This window comes from Seriola dumerili, unplaced genomic scaffold, assembly GCF_002260705.1.
Source record: "Seriola dumerili isolate Sdu_G_001 unplaced genomic scaffold, Sdu_1.0 BDQW01000449.1, whole genome shotgun sequence".
Lineage (NCBI taxonomy): Eukaryota > Metazoa > Chordata > Actinopteri > Carangiformes > Carangidae > Seriola > Seriola dumerili.
In genome coordinates, this window is record NW_019174704.1 from 8,049,296 (window position 1) to 8,069,794 (window position 20,499).

Here is a 20,499-nt window from a genome sequence, read left to right on the forward strand (position 1 = left end):
TCTGCATGGTTTTGTTTTGAATCCACATACCTCCAGGTTGAAGTCAGTTCAAGTATTTCCACAATTCTGTTAGCCACAAAGGCTTTGTACCTGCAGGACTCAGAGTGAAGCCATGGGTTAGTAAAATGGTGTTATCAGACTACAGATAAGTTTTGTCAATGGGAACTGTCAGATCAGAGTTGATCAATTTACTGAGCTGTGCTCCAGTCAAGGTTACAGATAACTCCAGACGGGGTATAGTTAGTTCCCTCAGAAGAGCTGTACCAGATCTTGCCAAATGAGACATTGGTCTCTCCTGTCTGGTTTTCTTGTTTTTATGTATGCTTCTGAACCATATGATCTTTCAGAAGCATCACAGAAAATGTGTAACTCTCTGTCTTTCACTTCAAAGGAAATGTGAGAGTTGTCATCATTATACTATCTGGGGAAGGAGATGTTAGCCAGGTTCTCCCATTCCTTCCAGGCTTTCAGATCACCAGTGGATATAGGCTGATCCCATTGCTTACCCAGAACTGCTGGAGCAAGACTTTGGCTCTTGTGGTGAATGGAATGGTGTAGCCTATCAGGTCATATTGTGAAGCCAAAATTTTTTACACATTTCTCATTGTTAGGTTTGTTAGGAAATGGGTCTATGTCTACAGCCCAAGGTGTCAGAACCACCGTGCCAGCTCTTAGTGTGCCCTCTATTGGATCTATTCTGTTTTGATTCAGCCAGAGCTCAGCACTGTCAGATCTAGCAGCTGATGGTAAGTGGTCAACAACAGATGGGAAGTTACTAGCCCCTGGCCTTATTTCAAATCCACCATCAGATAACAAGGCCCTTATCTTGAGAAGAAGTTGTTTTGCTTCATCAGGGCAGGGAAGTGACATAAGGCAGTTGTCCACATAGAAGGAACCAAGGACAGTGTCCACTACATCCTCATTCCTCTCACTGTCATCATTGCACATCTCTGCAGCATATGTTGCATGGCAGGAGCTACTTGTTGTGTCAAATGGGAGCACTTGCCATTCATACACAACTGGAGTCTCTTTGGGTTGCATGTCAAGCCACACAAACCTGAGAAGTGGCTTGTCTTCTGATAGCAGCCTTACTCAATGAAACATCCCTTTAATATCCCCACTTAGAGAGTCGGGGTAGCTGATCATTCAGTACTTGTCCATGAAAGGTGAAAGAGCAGTTAAATAAAACACAATGTCTCTCATTATGTTCCACTAGGTGATGGGAAATATACCATGACTCTTATGACTCAGAAATTTGTCCTGAACTGAGTTTAGCAACATAACCAGCCTGGTCTAGTTTGTAGATCTCACTATTGTAGATTACTTTTTTCAAGTTTGCGCTCAGATCAACAGAGCTGGGCCATTATTGATTCTACCGGGGCCTTCAGTTTGCATGCATCTCGCTTTCCTAGCAGGGGGGTTGCATAGTGTTTGGTTCCATCTATATCTACTTATATGGTCTTTTCATGTAAAAGATCCATGGCCTCATCCTGTTTTGATCTGGTGATCAATTTCTCATTCCTAAAGGGAAGGGTATCAGCTTGCCACAACTGTTGAACATGTCGTTTCAATTCAGTATAGGGATTTTCTTGTGAGGTGAATAGGAACTGGATAGAATCTGGTCTCACCAGGAGAAGTAGGTTCTTGTAATACCCATCCCAAGCTCGTCCTTACAGAAGCTGGTGCTCCCTTTGGACCATATCTGACCCTTTCAATAGGGTTGACGAGGAATGGATTGTTTGATCCATGAGGATGTGTGGTTGGACCTTGGAAAAGGTGTTCAATGGGAGACCATGTAGATGTGGATAACATTGCTTTAGTTTATCCACAGGATAACTCTGCTCAACAAACATAATCATGTCAGAGGTGAATGCTTTGTAAATTGAGAACTTTTTCTCAGAGCAAGAAGCAGCAGCAGAAATTTTCAGCTTTACAGATTTGTCTTCTAGTGTTTCTGTATGCTGTCTCATTGTACAAAGCTTGAGCTTTTCTGGCACTCCCTCCAAACCCAGATACTTAGCTGCACATAGCAGCAACTGATTTTGTGCATGAATGCGTTCATATTTTTAGTGAATGCTGAACTGAACGAATCAGTTTACAAATGATGAACGTGAGCACCATTTTACAACAGTTTTACGGCACACCACATGACGTCTCCATAGACACGGCCCAGCTTGGCTGGTGCTAGCGGTACAGGCGGTGCAGGCGGTGCAGGCAGTGGAGGCAGTGGAGGCGGTGGAGGCGGTGGAGGCGGTGGAGGCGGTGGAGCCAGTTTGAGCATTTGAAGCAGTTTTATGAACAAACAAGTGAAGACTCAGATGGATTATATTTATTTACAGATTTTAAATGTAACTAATGACTGTGATTCTTCAGTGGTGTACAATAATTAATTTGGTTTGGGAGTAGCAATGATTTGGGGCTGGTGATGGATGGGTTGAAGGAGGTTGAAAAAGAATATCGGCCTTTATTTATTTAAAAAAAAATTGAATAAATGAACGTGAACTAGTTCATTTTTGAAACTGTGAACTTAGTTCAAAATTTTTAAAAATTGAACTACGAACGTGAAGAAGTTCATTTTCATCTGTATGAAATGAACTTTGAATTAGTTCTTTTTAAGTGTGAACTGGCACAACACTGACAGCAACATAGTATGCTCAGATCCATCATCTAAGATAGCATAGGTATCAAATGTCTTATACTTGTGGTTAAGTCTTACTTTGACTACTTTAAGTAGTATTCTGGGTGACAGACTCTGTGGGTTCATGTACAGACTTTGGATGTTGTTCGAGTTCTGTTAACATCATGCAATATGCCTAGGTGCTGGCCATTACATTTAGAGCAAGGCTTGCTCAAAGTGCAGTATGCTGCTTTATGATCTCAGCCACATATCCAACATCTGCTGCGCTCCTTTAGCCATTTTGCCACTGCTTAAGACTTTCAGATTTTTACAGTTTGTAAGGTAATGAGAGGTAGATTGGCAATATGTACAGGGATACCTTATATGAAGTTGTGGCTCCCTTTCTGGTGCAGTGTAGCTCAGTGAAGAATGGTGGTTGATGGCTGCAGCATTCCCACTAATGATCTCACTCTAATTGCAAAGTTGTGAAACCCCTCAGCATCTCCATAGCAACTTAAGGGAGATTTAACATTGTCTGTATGTATTTCCTTCAAGGCTAGTTGATGTGGCTGCTGTCACTCTAATGCTGCCAGGGCCATGGTAAAGGGTCATGGGTCATGGGTCATGGACATAGGATAGTGCAATTTGGCATGCTGAGAGAAGATATAGGTGATCCAAAAAAATTTAATATTTGTACATTTCAGGCTCCTCTACTGGTAGGTTAGTGAGGGTCATCTTCAACATTAAAAATTCATAAGGCGTGTTATGGCTGAAATTAGGGAATGAGGGTTCCTCAACTTGTGAATATCTTGAACCCATCATCTGCTGTACAGGAACCACAGGCAAAGAAAAGGTTAGAGTAGGGGAAACTCCATTGTGCTGTAGGGCATTTGAAACTGGGGATCAAGATATTATGATTGAGGCTGCAGTACAGACTGCTGAAGTACATTCTGATATTGGTATGGAGCAATATTATGTGGAAGGGAGGCATAATGCCTCAAACCAGTTGACAAAACATGAGGAACAGTAGTGGGTGGAATCTTACTGAATATGATGGGACCCTGTGCTTGTGGTAGCTGACTATGAAGGTTATGGGTTGTCCGACCTGTGTTAGGCCCTTGGGCTGATACAGACAGGTACACTTGATGTGGCAGCACAAGGGGGGGAGACATGGTGGCACTTGAGCCAGTGGCAGATGAGTAGGTACCATTTGAATAAGCACTTGAGAAGCTAGAAGAGACAAAGGAGGCTGGCTTACTTGCATATGGGTAAGGGATACTAGATGAAAAAAAAAGAAAAGAAAAAAGAAAATATTGTTTATGGGGCACCCAGCAATATCTTTGTATTATTTCATTTAATTCAGCTTTACATCAAATAGCATCTGCACCCTTCTTATGCAGCCAACGTGCTGGTTTAATATGATCTCTGGCTGCAGTGTTCGGCTTCCGCCACCAAGTGGCGCTTTGGAGTAAGTACGGCCTCGAACTGCTCACTGCAGTAAGGAGCTTATCTTGCTATCACTACGCTAGTACAAGTTTCCTGTCGGACATTTTAAGGGAAACACAACTCGGTTCACGTGGGTCTGGACACGGCTGATCTCAGACGTTGAAGGGAAGGTGAGTGAGTAATTGTGGTTATTAGATGTCCCCAATGCAAACCTTTGACATCAACAACATACAGAGTGGAGCAGGTTGTTGGCTGAACACCGGGTGTTGCTGACAGTTCCCTCTGCCTGTCAGCCGACAACACACACACACACACAGGGAGGAACACCACAAAATATTTTAATTATTTCTAAGAAATACTGTTTGACAACGATATAATCTTCACTGACATCAAGATGCCCAGTTTGCCAGCACAGAGTTGTTAGTCATGACAAAACCAAAGCTGCACTTGTGAGGCTGTGTGATGCTCCTTGTTTGGTGATCTGTGATTACGGTTGAGTCTGTCGAACAAACGTGAGTTGCCATGTAAACTGTGTTTACTAACTTAAAAATTACAGGAGGCTAAAAACAACACAGTTCTCCGGTCCTAAACTTTCATTGTAGACAATATAAACCGTCAGCAGGAATAATAAAAAAAATAGAGTGATTAAACGGCATTCAAACCCCCTGGTCAACGGATCGACTAGTCTGCCTGTAACCCGCCCTACATGGTGAGCCTGAAGGCACCAGCAGGAATGAAGTAGTGCATCTGACTCCAAACCACAGGCCTTCAGGAAGAAGCTGAGAGACTTTCAAAATCCAGACTCAGCTGAGGGAGAGGGAGATCACCAGATTCAGCCTTATTTCATGTCAGCATCACACTGATGGTATCTTTGTTTTTCTTCCTTAGGTTAAAATGCCAAAGAAAAGCAAAACAAAGAATGTGAAGAGACGGAGTAGTGATGATGAGCAGCTCCAACCTAAACTGAGCAGGGTAGAGCAAAGCGACACTCCAGCCCCTCTGTGCTTCCAAAGCCCTGTCAGCTTGTTCGAGAGCCTCATCCAGCCAATGGGGACAGAGCAGTTCTTCAGGGAGTACTGGGAGAAGAAACCTCTCCATCTTCAGAGGTCTGATTCAAGCACAGCATCCTACTACCAGTCTTTGTTCCAGCTTTCTGACCTGCAGAGCTTGTGCTCTCAGGGTCTGAGTTACTACAGGGACATCAATGTCGTTCGCTGCATCAATGGCAAGAAAAAAGTGCTCAACAAGGAAGGGCAAGTGAAGAGCAGTGTTCTCAATAAGTACTTGGTTCAGAATAAGGCCACCATCCAGTTCCACCAGCCACAGAGGTTCAAGGTGAGAGTGCTGCCCACAGAGAATATCGTGTTGTCTTTGGGCCAAATTATGTTACTGCTAATGTTAATTCATCTGTCAGTTAATTACTTACAATACATTCCTTAAACTTGCACCTAATTAATATTTGTATACTGACAACAGGACACTGTGTAATGTGAAGAGGGTCAAACATAGTGATGAACCCTCTTACATCTTTTCCAAATATTTAGACATGGTGTTCAAATGTAATGTTTGCTTCTGTGATGGAGCTTTAAGAAAAGCAACAGTATCATCAAATATATAATAATTTATTCTGTGAATGCCTGCATCAGTTTTCATGTAGATAGATTCAGTATATAGAGACATACACTCACCGACCACTTTATTAGGTACACCTGTTCAACTGTTTGTTAATGCAAATATCTAATAGGCCAATCACATGGCAGCAACTCAATGCATTTAGGCTATTAGACATGGTCAAGACGATCTGCTGAAGTTCAAACAGAGCATCAGAATGGGGAAGAAAGGTGATTTAAGTGACTTTGAACGTGGCATGGTTGTTGGTGCCAGACGGGCTGGTCTCAGTATTTCACATCTACTGGGATTTTCACACACAACCATCTCTAGGGTTTACAGAGAATGGTCCAAAAAAGAGAAAATATCCAGTGAGCGGCAGTTCTCTGGGTGCAAATGCCTTGTTAATGCCAGAGGTCAGAGGAGAATGGCCAGACTGGTTCGAGCTGATAGAAAGGCAACAGTAACTCTCATTACAACCGAGGTATGCAGAAGAGCATCTCTGATCGCGTTGAACCTCGAACCTCGAAGCAGATGGGCTACAGCAGCAAAAGACCACACCGGCTGCTATCCTGTCAGCTAAGAACAGGAAACTGAGGCTACAATTTGCACCAAATTTAGACAATAGAAGCTTGGAAAAACGTTGCCTAGTCTGATGAGTCTCGATTTCTGCTTTCTGTTCAGGCTGGTGGTGGTGGTGTAATGGTGTGGGGGATATTTATTCGTCGGTGAGTGTATGGTATGAGTCAAAACAAATGTCCATTGCTGTCACTAGAGGAAGGGTTGGGGCTTCACCAAAGACAAAGAATACATCATCTATGAACCAGCACCACTTGTGGATATTTAATTTAAACCACAACTGCTGAACTTAAATGTCATTGACTCACCAACTTTGCCTTGTGTTTGATAGTTTTCAAGATGATTCACTGAAAACCAAAACTGACAACTTTCAGTAAACTCCAAAGTCTGCTGGCTTTGTCACCATTGTATATAAAATACAATTATAACAATCCATGAAGTACTTGCTGAGATATTTGGTGGTCGGAAATATGGTTGGATGGACACATTTGATTCACTAGAGGCCAGTGACTAGTGAGTGATTGTGATCAGAGGGGCAGGTCAGGGCTGCGACTCCCTGTGGTAGGAGACAGGTCAGTAACACTTCCCACCAGTTACCTTGATTGTACCAACAGGACAGTTTACCTCAGGGTTAAGTAGAGGCGACATATCACAGCAACAGGTAACTGCTCCCTTCATAATACTGTGTGTGGCCGTGCCATGACAGTAAGTCAGTTAATCTTATTTAGAGCAATCATAAGTTATCATAATCATCATCATGTAACAAGAAAGGTGACACTGTCCTATAACAACAAAATGAGACAAAGGTGTCAGACAACACTCAGAGAGAATTAATTGATTTATGTCACTGTTGGCTTGATGGGAAATCAGTAGGATGGGCAGCCAGCTCCGCTCATACATCTTTTATAGTACATGTCCTGACTCAAGAATGTGAATTTGTGTTCTATCCCACTCCGTTGGATAATTCTAACACGGACACTAAATCTGTCAAAATGATCAGATACCGAAACCTGATCCTTGTTTCAATCTCAATTTGCTGCACTAACAATAATACTTTATTCATAGAGAATATATTTTATCTCCGGTCTGTGTGGGTACATGGTTGTAGTTATACATTTTTATTTTGCTTTGCTGTACACTGCTGTTTGGATTATGGAGTGGAGGTGCATTGGCCCTTTAAGAGTGATTTTTCTTTTTTCCCTGCAGTCAGTCCCAAAGCAGTGACCTGCCACAGGTCAAAGAATATTCCCACGCCCTACTTAGCCACCGAACACGACCTGCTCGGCACTAGAAAGGAGACACGGGTAAAGACTGGCAGGTGAACATAGTGGAACGTTGAGAGCCATGTGTATTTTCTGGACTTGGATTCATCAAGAGGACACAAGCACAGCTCTAAATAAATACTAATGTAACTTGACAACTGTTCACCATAAAGACTTTAAAAGGTGACGTCAGGCCTCAGCTGTGCTTCACTTCTGTATTATAGACTCATTCTAAAAGGTTTTTGTGTTCACTCTTGAAAACTGACTTCACCGACTTGAGAACACTGAAAAATATCAGTATGTCAATAAAAAAAACATTCGATTTACTATTCTCCCACAATGCAGTTGCACAGCAAGCAAGCTACGAAATGGAGGACTGTGGCAAACCAAAGTGCTCATTAATAAATAAATTAAGACCTTATGACATCAATAATCTGAAGCAGAAATACAGACAAAATAAAGGACTAACTGTTTTCATTGGCTACGTGGTGAAATAGTTTCGGTGTACCTTAAATATGTGCTGGTGCACGTTTTCATTTAGGTGGTAGAGCACTTACCACCTCCTGATAATGTCAGGTCTGGGCCCTTCAGGGTCAGGGACAAGTGTGACTGGCACCGCGGAATTTGTCTGGATGAAAAAACATTCAGTAGTTTTGTTTATATTGAATTAGAGGTGTGTTTTAAGGTTGTAATGTCGCTCGAGGAGCCCACTGCACAGTTTCACACAGACACACACACACACACACACACACACTGAATATTAGGGTCAGACCCAATCAAAGGCAGATTTGGGGCAAGTCTTTGCAGAATGCAGGTGGGGAAAAAATAACACCACACACACACAGACCTGCTGAAAGCCAGATGACCGACCAACGAAAATGTTTAGTTGCACTAGACAGATTATGGTTGCACTCTGCAGCCCTGAAATGTATGATAAAACTGACATCATCCAACACATTTAACTCAGCCCATAACTGAAAAGTTATTTCATCCAACTACTTGAAACAGCAGCAGTTATGTGAATGGAGAGTATTCTATACAAGATAAAAAAAAATAAAACAATAAAAGAATTTTGCAGATAAACAAGATTTGGAATGATGAAACATTCAGTGGCAAATTTAACATGATCTCAGTGATATCCCAACCTCCAGCAAATGAATGACGACTTCCTACAGCAGCATGTATCAGACCAGAATATATACCACTGCTGATATTTTTCTAAATGACATTACATTCATAAAGCACATTCAAAGTAAGTGTATTCAGCCTAATGCAGTCAAATAAACGTGGTGAAAATCTTTTCAACAAACCTCAGATCAGACACTTCAATGAAGCTTTGTCAGAAGTAGCTCATGTGGTTTTCCTGTGTGTTGCCAGGATGAATTGTGGAGGATCCAGGAGAAGCTCGAGAGTTTTTTTGGAGCCTTGGTGGGATCCAATGTCTACATCACACCACAGGAGTCCCAGGGTCTTCCAGCTCACTATGATGATGTTGAGGTACAATAATGAATCTGTGACTTGACTTCATATTTACAGCATACCCTCATTCAGTTTATTAGGAACACTTAGCCAAAACTGATGTCCTGCAATAAATCCTTCTTCATGAAGGTTATAATGTTTTATAATGATAAAAGTAATAATAATAATGATAATTAAGAAAAAAGTTGTTGAGATGTTCAATTTTCTGTATCATTTTGGAGAATCTAGTTTGTGCTGCTGTACTGCACTGCGATAACAAAGCAGTACACCTGGCAAGAAAGGATTACTTTTCCACGATTATTACAGAGAACATGGGGAACTCTACATTATAATTCTCTGTTCCAATGTTTAGCTCAGGACTGTAAAGGTTTAGCCCACATTTTCTAACCTTGTCAGCAGAATAATCGATGCAACACAATGCAATTTTAGTGACTTTAATGGATAGGACAGTGAACAGGAAACACAGGGACAGAGAGTAGGGGAATGACATGCTGCAAAATGTCAAACCCGCCGGGAATTGAACAACTGACTACTCAGAAAATATGCAATAGCAAGCACCTTAACCACTTAGCTATCTGATCGTGTCAATCATGTTAGCAGTTTTTATTATCAGGAAACCCTGTGGCTCACACACTGCACGGCAAGTTTATTTATGTAACATCAGAATATTCACACACATATGAACACAGGCCAGATGTCATCAAGGACACCACCAGTCTTCAGTCATGGTGAGTAAATTACTACTGAAACACTGCGTGTTGTGTCCTTTTTGTCAAAGGTTTCTTTTGATCTCTGATTGAAATTGATCTTGCCGTTTTCCATGTTTGATAGTTAAGGCTGATAACTGGTGAAATTTAGGACAATCCCAGGGCATGATAACTGTAAGCTTCATCCACATTTCCTTTCAAATGTCACACTGACCATTTTTAGCATAAATAGTAAAACAAACTGTAAACTGGCGAAGCTGTGAGTTGACAGTGTCCAAAACAGTTGGTTGCAGTGAATTCCAGCTGCACTGTAAAACAGCCAATTCATATACGTAGACCTAATAATCTTTGAATTTACAAAAGTTGTTTTAATATTGAAAACAACACATACAATACTCTTTAGTAGACTTTGTGGTCACACAAAGACAGTTTGAGGAACACTAAATTTAAAACATGATATTTTAACTAATTTACTTGTGGACCACTAGAGGTCGCTTGCGGACCACTGGTGCGGACCACACTTTGAGAACTGGCTGCATTTTCATGCAACTCCAGTGCTCAAAATATCTGTGCTTTGGTTACAGCTACTAAGTCTTAGAACTTTCATTTGTTTACTTTTTTTAGGTGTGATGAAGTAACAAATTAGATTTAGATTTAGCCATAACATAGTTTTGACTCCTTTCTAGATGTTTGATAAATCAAACATAAATACAGGACTGACACAACTCTGGAGATAGCTTTACAGTATCTTTGTACCAGTACCTTTATGACCGGGTGTATTGGGTCTTCATTTTTCTTGATTTTTTTTCATATAATAGTCCCTTATTTGAAAATGCCTACTACATTCTGATTTATTATGTTATACATGTTTTTAGTTCTTGAAATGTTCTCATTTCACCCTTTTGTGTTACCATGCATATGGCTGTTATACCCTTCCTCATCCACTGTTTAAATCTAAAGTCAGACTTTCCTGGTTTAAATTCCTCATCAAAAGCGATCCATTTTAACGGTCCAAGTTCCTTTCCCAATTTTAGCCATTTAGCAGTGGAATACCATGTATCAAGAGTAAATTATGTTATTGGGTCTAAATCTACCACATCTTTTATATGGGCAGGGGTCTCTCTTTCTCCAATGCTTGCTTGAATCAGATAGTTGAATGCAGGCATTTCAATATCTTTCCATTCGGCCACATAATCTGTACCAATAAATAAATTACAATAAATAAGTGGACCCAGTTGTGTTGCATAAAAATACCACTTCCTTTGGCTGAGGTGTTGTACAGCCCGATGGCAGTGGGAACAAAGGATCTCCTGGACCTCTCTGTTCTGCAGCGCAGTGAGATGCGCCTGTAGCTGCTTCTCTGTCCTGCCAGAATGTTGTGGAGAGGATGGTTGGTATTGTGTTGGTTGGTACTGCTGCCCCAGCAGACTGCAGAATAAAAGAGTACACTGGCCACCACTGACTGATAAAAAATGCAGCATTTCAGTGCAGATGTCAAAGGACTTGAGCTTCCTGAGTAAAAAGAGCCAGCTCTGCCCCTTCAGGTACAGTAGATGGCATCCATGTTCAGGAACCAGTCCAGTTTACTGTCCAGGTGCACACCTAGGTATTTATAAGTGTGCACCACCTTAATGTCCTTCCCTCGAATGTTGACTGGCTGAATGGTGGGCCTATACCTCCGAAAGTCCATGACAATCTCCTTGGTCTTGGAGGTGTTCAGAAGGAGGCAGTTCTTGTCGCTCCATTCACTGAAGGCCATCGTCAGATCCCTGTACTCAGCAGGTCGCCCTACTTTAGGGACAGGAACAAGACATGATGTTTTCCACAGGACCGGGACGCTCCCTGTTTGAAGGCTTAAGTTAAAGATACTCTGGAGAGGCTCAGCCACCTGGGCTGCACAGTCCTTTTACAGCCTCGGACACACTCCGTCCACACCTGTTGCCTTTCCAGGACGTAGCCTCTTGAGCTCCGCCCTCACTTCCTCTGCTGTAAAGGACAGGAGACTTGACCCCAGTGTGGAGGGAATTGCAGCTGCAGTGTCAGGTTGTGAAGGAGATGCCGTAGGAGAAGCTGCAGCTGAAGCAGTGGGAGGGAGAACAGGTGAGGCTGTGTCAAACCTGTTGTAGAACAGGTTGACCTCATTGGCCTTGTCCACATAACCTGATGTTGCCTGACTGTTCTTCTCTTTATAGCCAGTGATGGTCCTCATCCCCTTCCACACCTCTGTGGTGTTGTTGTGCTGCAGCTTCCTCTCTACTTTCTTTTTGTTGTCCTCCTTTGCCTGCTGTAATCTCCTCTTCAGCTCATGTTGCACTCCCTGTATCCATCCCTGAAGGCCTCCTTTTTCTGGTTGAGGAGGGTCTTGATGTTACTGGTGATCCCGGGTCTGTTGTTTGGAAAGCCGTGTACAGTCCTTGCTGGTATTACAGTGTTTGCATTCATTGAAATCTCTTCTGGAAGCCATTTGTCCATAAACAGTGCAACCGAGTCTGGCTTCGACCCGACGTGCTCCTGTAAGCCATATACTCTATAATAAAAATTATTCCGTCTGGACCTCAATAACAGATCATGTAGTTTATCCATCATGGTTTTCTGCTCTTTCATTATTTCTTGCAGTGCAGTATTTACCTCTGAACTCCACAACTCAACTTCTTCACCGCTTGTCTCACAAAGTATGCGTGCCATTATTATGAGTTAATCACGTGCCCTCAAATGATCAGATATTTCCATTGGTGCATAGTTATGCTAGGCTGGCACATGCTAACAAAACAGAGATCATATGCTTTCAGCAAAGCAGCAGTTATCGTCAGTGTAATGCATTAATAATGTCATAGTATAACCACCACCCTAATCATGCTCATCATTTACAAATTAAGCTGTCTCATATAAAGTTATGTAGACTTTCATTAAAATATAAATGATCTCAGATGAACACACTGACAGTTAACTTGACTTTGTGAATGGAGCCTCCATGCAAAACAGTGATTTACATGTACTGGTCTAATTCCTCAGTAAAACCAATGGGAGGCACTGAGCCCAAGTAAGATATCAATCTTGCCTCTGTTTGTAAGAGACAATTTGGATGAATATTGGATGACATATTGGATGAAATGTGCAGTGAGGGCCATCATAAGACAGCTCACTGATTGGACTGCACACACACAAACTGATCATGTAGTCAGCCAGGCTCTTTGAAAATGTACCTGTTCAAATGATTGAATTGGTGGGATTCCGCACAAGAATGACCACTGAATATGGTCATTCCACTAGTCAGGGAGCACACAGGAGAAGAGTTTGGACTGACACGTCCTGCTTTGCAGTGATGGTAGGATTTAGTCATCATTCATTGCCAGATCATAGTGAACGAGAAGGCTCGTGAACCTGAATAAGGGATTTCAGGTAGTTGTAGCAATGAAAAAATATGTAACATGTTTCAAATGTGTTTCGAATATGAAAGAACTTTAATGAGAGTGCAGTTCCTCAACATCAACATCGACGTCAATCAGTCACAAAAGCCTGCATGTGGGAAGTTTGCAATACAGACCCTGATCAGCTGATAGCAGGATACTTGGAGGTCTCAGTGCATTTTGTCCTTATGCTGATGGTGCTCTTTGCCCAGGTATTTATCCTGCAGCTGGAGGGACAGAAACGGTGGCTTCTCTACAATCCTACTGTTAGACTGGCAGCAGAGTACAGCCTGGAATCAGCGGAGCGGATCGGCAGCCCTACCCATGATATTATACTTAAGGTACAGCTCCATCTAATTATACTTAAGGTACAGATCCATCCATCCATCCATCCATCCATCCATCCATCCATCCATCCATCCATCCATCCATCCATGTTGAAACTTGGTTTGGTGATGTTAATGTGGACAAAATAATAGAAACACATGCTCAGTCTAACACAGTACAGTAACACAGTACAGTCACAGTACATAGAGGGCAAGAAAGAGAAATGGGAGGCAGACCGTTCAGTCAAAGCTAATATCAGACTTCAACTTCCAACTTTATCATGTGAGTATCAATCATCCTCTCTCTCCACAGGCTGGAGATCTTCTGTACTTTCCCAGAGGCACCATCCATCAAGCCAGCACTCCAGCAGGAGTGGACCACTCCACCCACTTGACTCTCAGCACTTACCAGAGAATGTAAGAGAGCTCCTCTTCTCCCTCACTTTAACGTTGTGTCTACACAGGAGGCGTAGTGCACATCTTCACACAACACGCAATCATTGTAGTTCTGTATGTAAAACAAGAAAACAGACTTGAAGCATAAAAATATGATTGAGGTTGCACGAAGTCATGTACAATAGAGAGTCAGTACAGTGGAGTCACTGCTTATCCCAATGTTTTTCTAACATCTATTGGAATTTTACATGTGCCTACCAATTTTTTGTATATATAGGTGAAACCGCGTGGATAGGAACGGCCTAGTTGAAATTTTGTTGGTGTAAATTTTCACCAGGCTAGTTTGCAAAGTTTCATGAGTTTTTGAACATGTTTAGGCCTCAAACAGGCAATTCATTTTTAGGAACCAAGGAAAATGATATATATATATATATATATATATAATTACTATTATCTGACAAATCCTTTTTATCTGGCAACTCTCAACTATCATTTTACAAGATGGCAACAGCAGATTGTTCAAATGAAATGCAAAAGAGAAGACTCTTTCAGCCATGGCAAGTGAAGTTGGTCATTCCAATAGTGTGATTTCTAGAGTATTGAAGCTTTACAATGACACTAATTCATTCAGTCCCCAAAAAATCCTGGTCGTCCTGACTTCCAGTGAAACCATGAAACCAACCTTTGAGACACAAAGAAATCCTTTTTATATTGCAGATGCGTTTGTACAGACAGGTGACCAGCAGGTGTATGGAAGTGTGAAAATAAATCTTGGCACTTGTTAGTTGTCCGTCTGTGAAGTGGCTGATAAAGAGTGACACTCTCTCACCTGTCCTTTCTACCTGTCCTTACCTCAGGTCATGGGGAGATCTGTTGTTGGACATATTTCCCAGTTTTCTATGTGACAGCAGCAGGACTGAAGTCAGCCTGAGAGAGGGCATGCCCAGAAGACTCTTACTGGTAAACTGTTTTGGTGCTTTCTATATACCTAGAAGGGTTTGTTTGATGTAAAGTTTGCCATCTGGAAGAACCTGCGCGGATCCTTGCGAGTTCTGTCTTGACATGCATATGCAGCCCAGATTTATGGACTGTAAGCACCATACCCACATGTGAACATGTCCATGTGCGTAATAGAAGTTGTATGGATTTTGGAAAACATCCAGCCTTCAACAGTAATCCAGATGCAAATGACAGTTTCACCCCATCATCACAATTAGGAACTAAGAAATGTTTTCACTCCCAGACTGATGTATTGTTTTGTAAAAGTCCTATATTGTAAAAGTGAGATGTCCATGTCTTTTTTCATTATAAAGCAGGTCTGGGTTCTATATTAATACTGTGAAAGTATCAAAGCGCTCAGTCCACAGAGAGATGCACACAGCCTCTATTCATAAACTGAGCTCCAAAACGAGCCATCAGGACTTCTGTAACTTTGTGATGTCACAACGAAGTGTGACAGCAACAGAGTGTTCACCTGCTATATTGCTATATTGTATTATATCACTCAGAAAACAGTGAGTTCACCAACCTGTTGTTACTAGAGCTCCAGAGAGAAGCCAGAAAGAAGAGATGTAAAACTACATTGAGATGGTTTTTGGTTCTTAAAACCTCAAATATATCTTCTTATGGATCAACACTTCAAATAAAACACTGGAAAAGTGTAAAATATGGGACCTTTAATCTATGAGCTGGCACTGGATCCTAAGACATTATTCACTGATCACTTCGGGCTGAATTCAGAATTAACAACTTAAAAATACCAGTTTGTGCTACAGGCCAACCTTTGCTTCGCACACACATCAATGAGCCTTGGGCGCCCATGAAACTGGCGCCAGTTCACCAGTGTCTTTACTTGGACCACTTTTAGTAGATACTGACCACTGCATACTAGGAACTGTTGTGAAGATCTCGCTCAGACCTTTACACTTCCCCAACACATCAATTTTAAGAGGTGACTGTTCACCTGCTGCCCACCATATCCTACCCCTTGACAGGTGCAATTGTAACAAGGTTATCAATGTTATTCACTTCACCTGTCAGTCGTTTTAACAGTGTGGCTGAATGGTGTGTATATGTATGTGTCTGTGTAGAATATGCAATATTTTTTGTTTTATTAGAAACTTGTTGTTGCTAGCTGTGCTTGAAGCTTTTGTCCCAAGAGTCACTTGCTCACTCACTCTCAGTAGTTGCTGTTTCCATGGGAAGCAATGGACCCACTCAAATTGAGGCTAGTGGGGTGGTGAGCTGAGATAATGTTTATACATGTCGGACAACACAAGGGGATTCTAGGAGTCGTTTTGCCATAAAATTGCACTTGCCTTTGGTCATCTCAACCAAAGGTGTAAACAGCCATTTTTATGGCTGTAGTTGGTGGAGCCAAAAATACAGACCTCTTCAGAATAACACATACCAGTATTTATTCACATCACAAATATTCACATTGGGTCCATCTGGATTTCTCACCTGTGTATTTGTATGTGTAGGGTAGCAGTGAAGGTCTAGACACCAGCAGTCGGCTGGCCACTGCCCTCAGATCTCTGGCTGATGAATTGGAAACGGGGATGCTGGAAGTTCGCTCCACTCACATGAAGAGAGACTTTATCATGAACAGACTGCCACCATATAGCCAGCAGCTGCTCACACCTTGTGAGTCCGTTTGTGGTTATTGTGTGTGTGTTCCAGTATCTACAGGGGGACCGTATATGACGTGCTCATTTTGTTTGTGTCCCTCTCTCTCTCTCTCTCTCAGCTGAGAGGATTCCTGCCTTGGAGGATATGGTGTGTTTGAGGTGTAAAGACCACATGGTAGTAACAGTGGAGCAAAGTCAAGAAAGAACAGTAAGTCCATTAAGGCCGTAATTTTAAGAATCTAGGCGATAATTGAATCAGATATTCATCATTTTTCCAATTATCAGAATCCTGCCAGCAATGGTCAGATATCCAACAAAAAAATTGTGTGCATGCATGTGTGTTTGTTTTCCAGGATGAGGCCACAGAGCTGGTTGTCTTTGTCTTACATTCTTTGAAGAACCAGAGGGAAAGCCACATGATGGGTGAAGTTTGTGATGAAGAGGAGGAACATGATGTCTCCAAGGTGAGCTGTTGACTCACTGTTCTCTTGCTGCGGTTCTTGTAGTGCTGACAGGATGACAGTGATTTTTCTTTTTTCACCCCCTAAATTGGAAACACTGCAGACGTAAATGCCCCCTAATAAAACCTGTTTGTACCATATTATTTTGAAAGAGCAACGGCCAATGGGGAAACTCAGTCACGTAGCATTTGGCTGACCAGTGGTGAAGATATGATCAGTGAGTGAGTGAGTGAGGGACGAACGCACTCACGCACGCATGCAAGCTCTTACAGGGCTGACCCTGCCGTTGTGGTCCGGCCAAAAAGGAAACTATATATGAATGATCTCTGTATTAAACGAAATAGGCCAGGATAAGAATATGTGGACTTGGGGCTGACTTCCTTACACATGGTAGAAAGTCAGGAAGTATTGAGTGACTCTGTTACAAATCAGTGCGGGGTGGGGGTGTGTTAGCCATTGCACAGCAAAAAAAAAAGGGGGGTCGGCGAGTCTGGCTCAGTCTGTGGTCACAACTGCTGACGTACATTTTGATAGCAGTGGACACAAATGAATACCTGAAGCACTCTGTCCTGTACCTAGGTGAATACATAAAGTACTGGCCAGGCGCAGTCCTTGATATATGTGATGCATGTGTAAATGTTTTGTTGATAATTTCCCCAGTTGTCCAAACCCAGAAACTTATTTTTTTGTCTCTGCAGGGCTTGAAGTTCCCTCTGTCCCACCTCCAGGCCCTGCGACAGCTCCAACAGGCAGAGCAGCTGGCTGTGGCCCAGCTCCAACTGCCCACCCAGGAGGCCAAGCTCAGTCTGGTCCTGGCTCTCTGGAGTGAGAGCCTGCTGGAGGTGCTGTAGCACACCACTACATCAAAATATGACTGAAGTGAAGTATTACATCAACGTATGTTGATTTTTACAAATCCTTCTAAATGTTTCTCCTCGCCTTATTCTGTTTCCCTCCTGAATAAAGTTGGCACAGCTCCAGCAGTGCAGGATCTGAAGCTCTGATCTCATGTCACCAGCTTCTTTGATGCGATCTCTCATTCAGCTTTTATTTCATCTGTTTTACTTTTTTAAAAAAAAAAGTGTGTTTCAGGAGTTTATTTTCTATCATCTATAGTGCTGCCCCCAACCAAAGATTTTCCTGCTCACCACACCAACATAATAACTCATAATGAGCCTATATACTTTTTACAAGCACATGATATATAATAACACATATTTATCTAGGCTGTTTAACCTCAGAGCACATAAAAACCGAAGGTATACAGTGTTACCTCTTTAAATCCACCTTAACCTGCAATGGTCCAAAGGCTTATTTGAAACAATTCATTTAAGGCCACTAAGACCAGAAATTGGAATAAACAACAGTATTTGATACAGCCATTATCTACATGTATGGATTGAACCACACAACATGCCTTGTGTTGGTTTCAAGTCTGGATTATTATTTGTTTGCTTTATTACAAACATCAGTTTTGAATGGCATTCTTGTACTTCTGGAAGAGAACATGTTCCTGTTTCACTCCTACTTTCTATATAAGAGGGGATGTAGATTATTATTATTTTTTTTAGTTATGAAAGATTTATGTACAAGCATTAAGGTATAGAAAAACATTTGACAAACAAGGGACATCAGATGAGAAAGAGCAGTCTGAATAACAAAGAATAAAAAACATTTAGGTAAACAAAAACAAAATAATATGAAAATGAAGTCATGAATGAAAAAAAAGAGTTCTACATATGATCTTTTCAGTTCTTCATCAGCTCTAATGAGAGACTTTGCGTGAGTTGACTGTCCACAGTGTCCCTGTTAACGACAGAAGACAGGTTTTATCTTCCTTCTTTTAGATGTGTGGATGAAGAATTTAGACAGAAATGTTAGGTTACTGAACATCATATCACTTTTCTTGTGGTGATACAGCAGTCCTGTAGCATGTCACAGAGTACATACAATATAAAAAAAATCTTTATCACAAAAACTGCACTTAATGTGTTTTAGTCTTACTATGGATTTAAAATGGACCCATATTGTCTTGGGCACAGAAAATTTCTAATTTTGAGCACATGACTGATTTACCTTCGTACAGTGGTGCATGAAGTACTCAGATCTTCTTAGGAGATAATAAGAATTTTGACATGTAGAAATAGCCTACTCTGTTCCAAGAAAAATTCCTGTGCTGAGAATTTTACTAAAATAAAAGTAGAATAATATTAATATAAATAAAGTGCTTAAAGAAAAACTACAAATTATGCAGGATAGCCTATTTCAGAAAATTATTGATTTATGATTATTGATGCACAAACATGTAAGTGTCATTAATTACGCTACATACCTAGTTTATAGCACTAGATCATTTATTTGTTGAATATGTTTTCTATCAATAATCTGAACTTGCAAAGTGACTAAAGCTGTCAAATCAAAGTGAAGCATAAAGTACAATGTTTCCCTCTGAAATGTATTTGAAGTGTAAAGTAGCATAAAACGCTTCCCTGCATAAATTTTCATCACATTCTCTCCAAATCCCTGTCAATTTGAGGAATGTAGTCTTTTATTTTGCGGTAAGACAAAGTCAGAATCAGATGTTGAAAAAGACAAGTTCTATATAATTTGATATGATTCACTTGTTTCTTTTGTAGTTCATGTTTGATTCTGTAAAGTTAATCATTAGAGTTTTGAAAGAATTCCTCTCCTAAATGCAGCTTAAGATTTTCTTTCTGAAAGTAATGGAGTGATATTAGAGGATACTGAATATAATGGCTCTGAAACCTTGCCAATATACAGTGGCCCCTTCACTTTTTAAATGGATCAAATTTTCATACACTCAATAAATCATCAATGGCAAAGTGAAACTTTTGAAAATTTAATAAAAAATCAATAAACTGAAATCTCTCAAGTACAAAAGTCTTCAGACCCTTTACTGTGGCTCCAGATTGTGGTCAGCTTCTTCCTCTTTGCTTTAATTATTCTTGAGAATGAGGCCAGCTGTAGGAAACTGAATTGTTTGAACATTGTTTAGAAAGACACATACCTGTGTATATCACATCCCACAATTCACACTGCATGTCGACAAAAACCAAGACATGAAGTCCAAGGAACTCTCCGTAGACCTTCATGATAAAATTGTGGAGAGCCTTCGATCAGGGCAAGAGTATTTAACCATTTCTAAAGCTTTGGAGTATGAATTATTCAATATCTGAAATGGAAGAAGTCTGGAAGCAACCAACTGGGCAAGAAAAGCCTTGGTCAGGGGAGGAGACCAAAAACTGAACAGTCCCTCTAATAGAGCTTCAGAGGTCCTCTACAGAGATAGAGAACCTGCTGGAAGGATGACCATCTCAGCAGCTCTCCATCAGTCAAGCCTTTATGGTAGAGAGACTAGATGGAAATGTGACAGCCTACTGGAGTTTGTCAAACAGCATTTGAAGGACTCAAAGTAGGAGGAACAAGATTCTTGTTCCAGGAATAGAAATCTTTTCAAAGAGTTTGGGGAGGAAATTTCTACAATTCTGAGAACTTTTACTTATACAAAATTAATCCTATGCGGAGATTGGAATTCCATTAAAAATCCACTTTTGAACTGT

At 41.2% G+C, this 20,499-nt stretch overlaps 1 protein-coding gene across 1 annotated transcript; it reads left to right on the plus strand.

Moving 5' to 3' along the window:
* Positions 1 to 4,163: 4,163 nt before the first annotated feature.
* Positions 4,164 to 19,771, plus strand: riox2 (ribosomal oxygenase 2). The gene is made up of 10 exons (XM_022762450.1): positions 4,164 to 4,233; positions 4,952 to 5,398; positions 8,890 to 9,009; positions 13,318 to 13,446; positions 13,745 to 13,848; positions 14,685 to 14,787; positions 16,311 to 16,473; positions 16,577 to 16,665; positions 16,811 to 16,921; positions 17,617 to 19,771. Exons 2-10 carry the CDS (start codon positions 4,958 to 4,960, stop codon positions 17,767 to 17,769), a joined length of 1,413 nt encoding a protein of 470 aa, XP_022618171.1. The 5' UTR covers positions 4,164 to 4,233; positions 4,952 to 4,957; the 3' UTR covers positions 17,770 to 19,771.
* Positions 19,772 to 20,499: the final 728 nt, after the last annotated feature.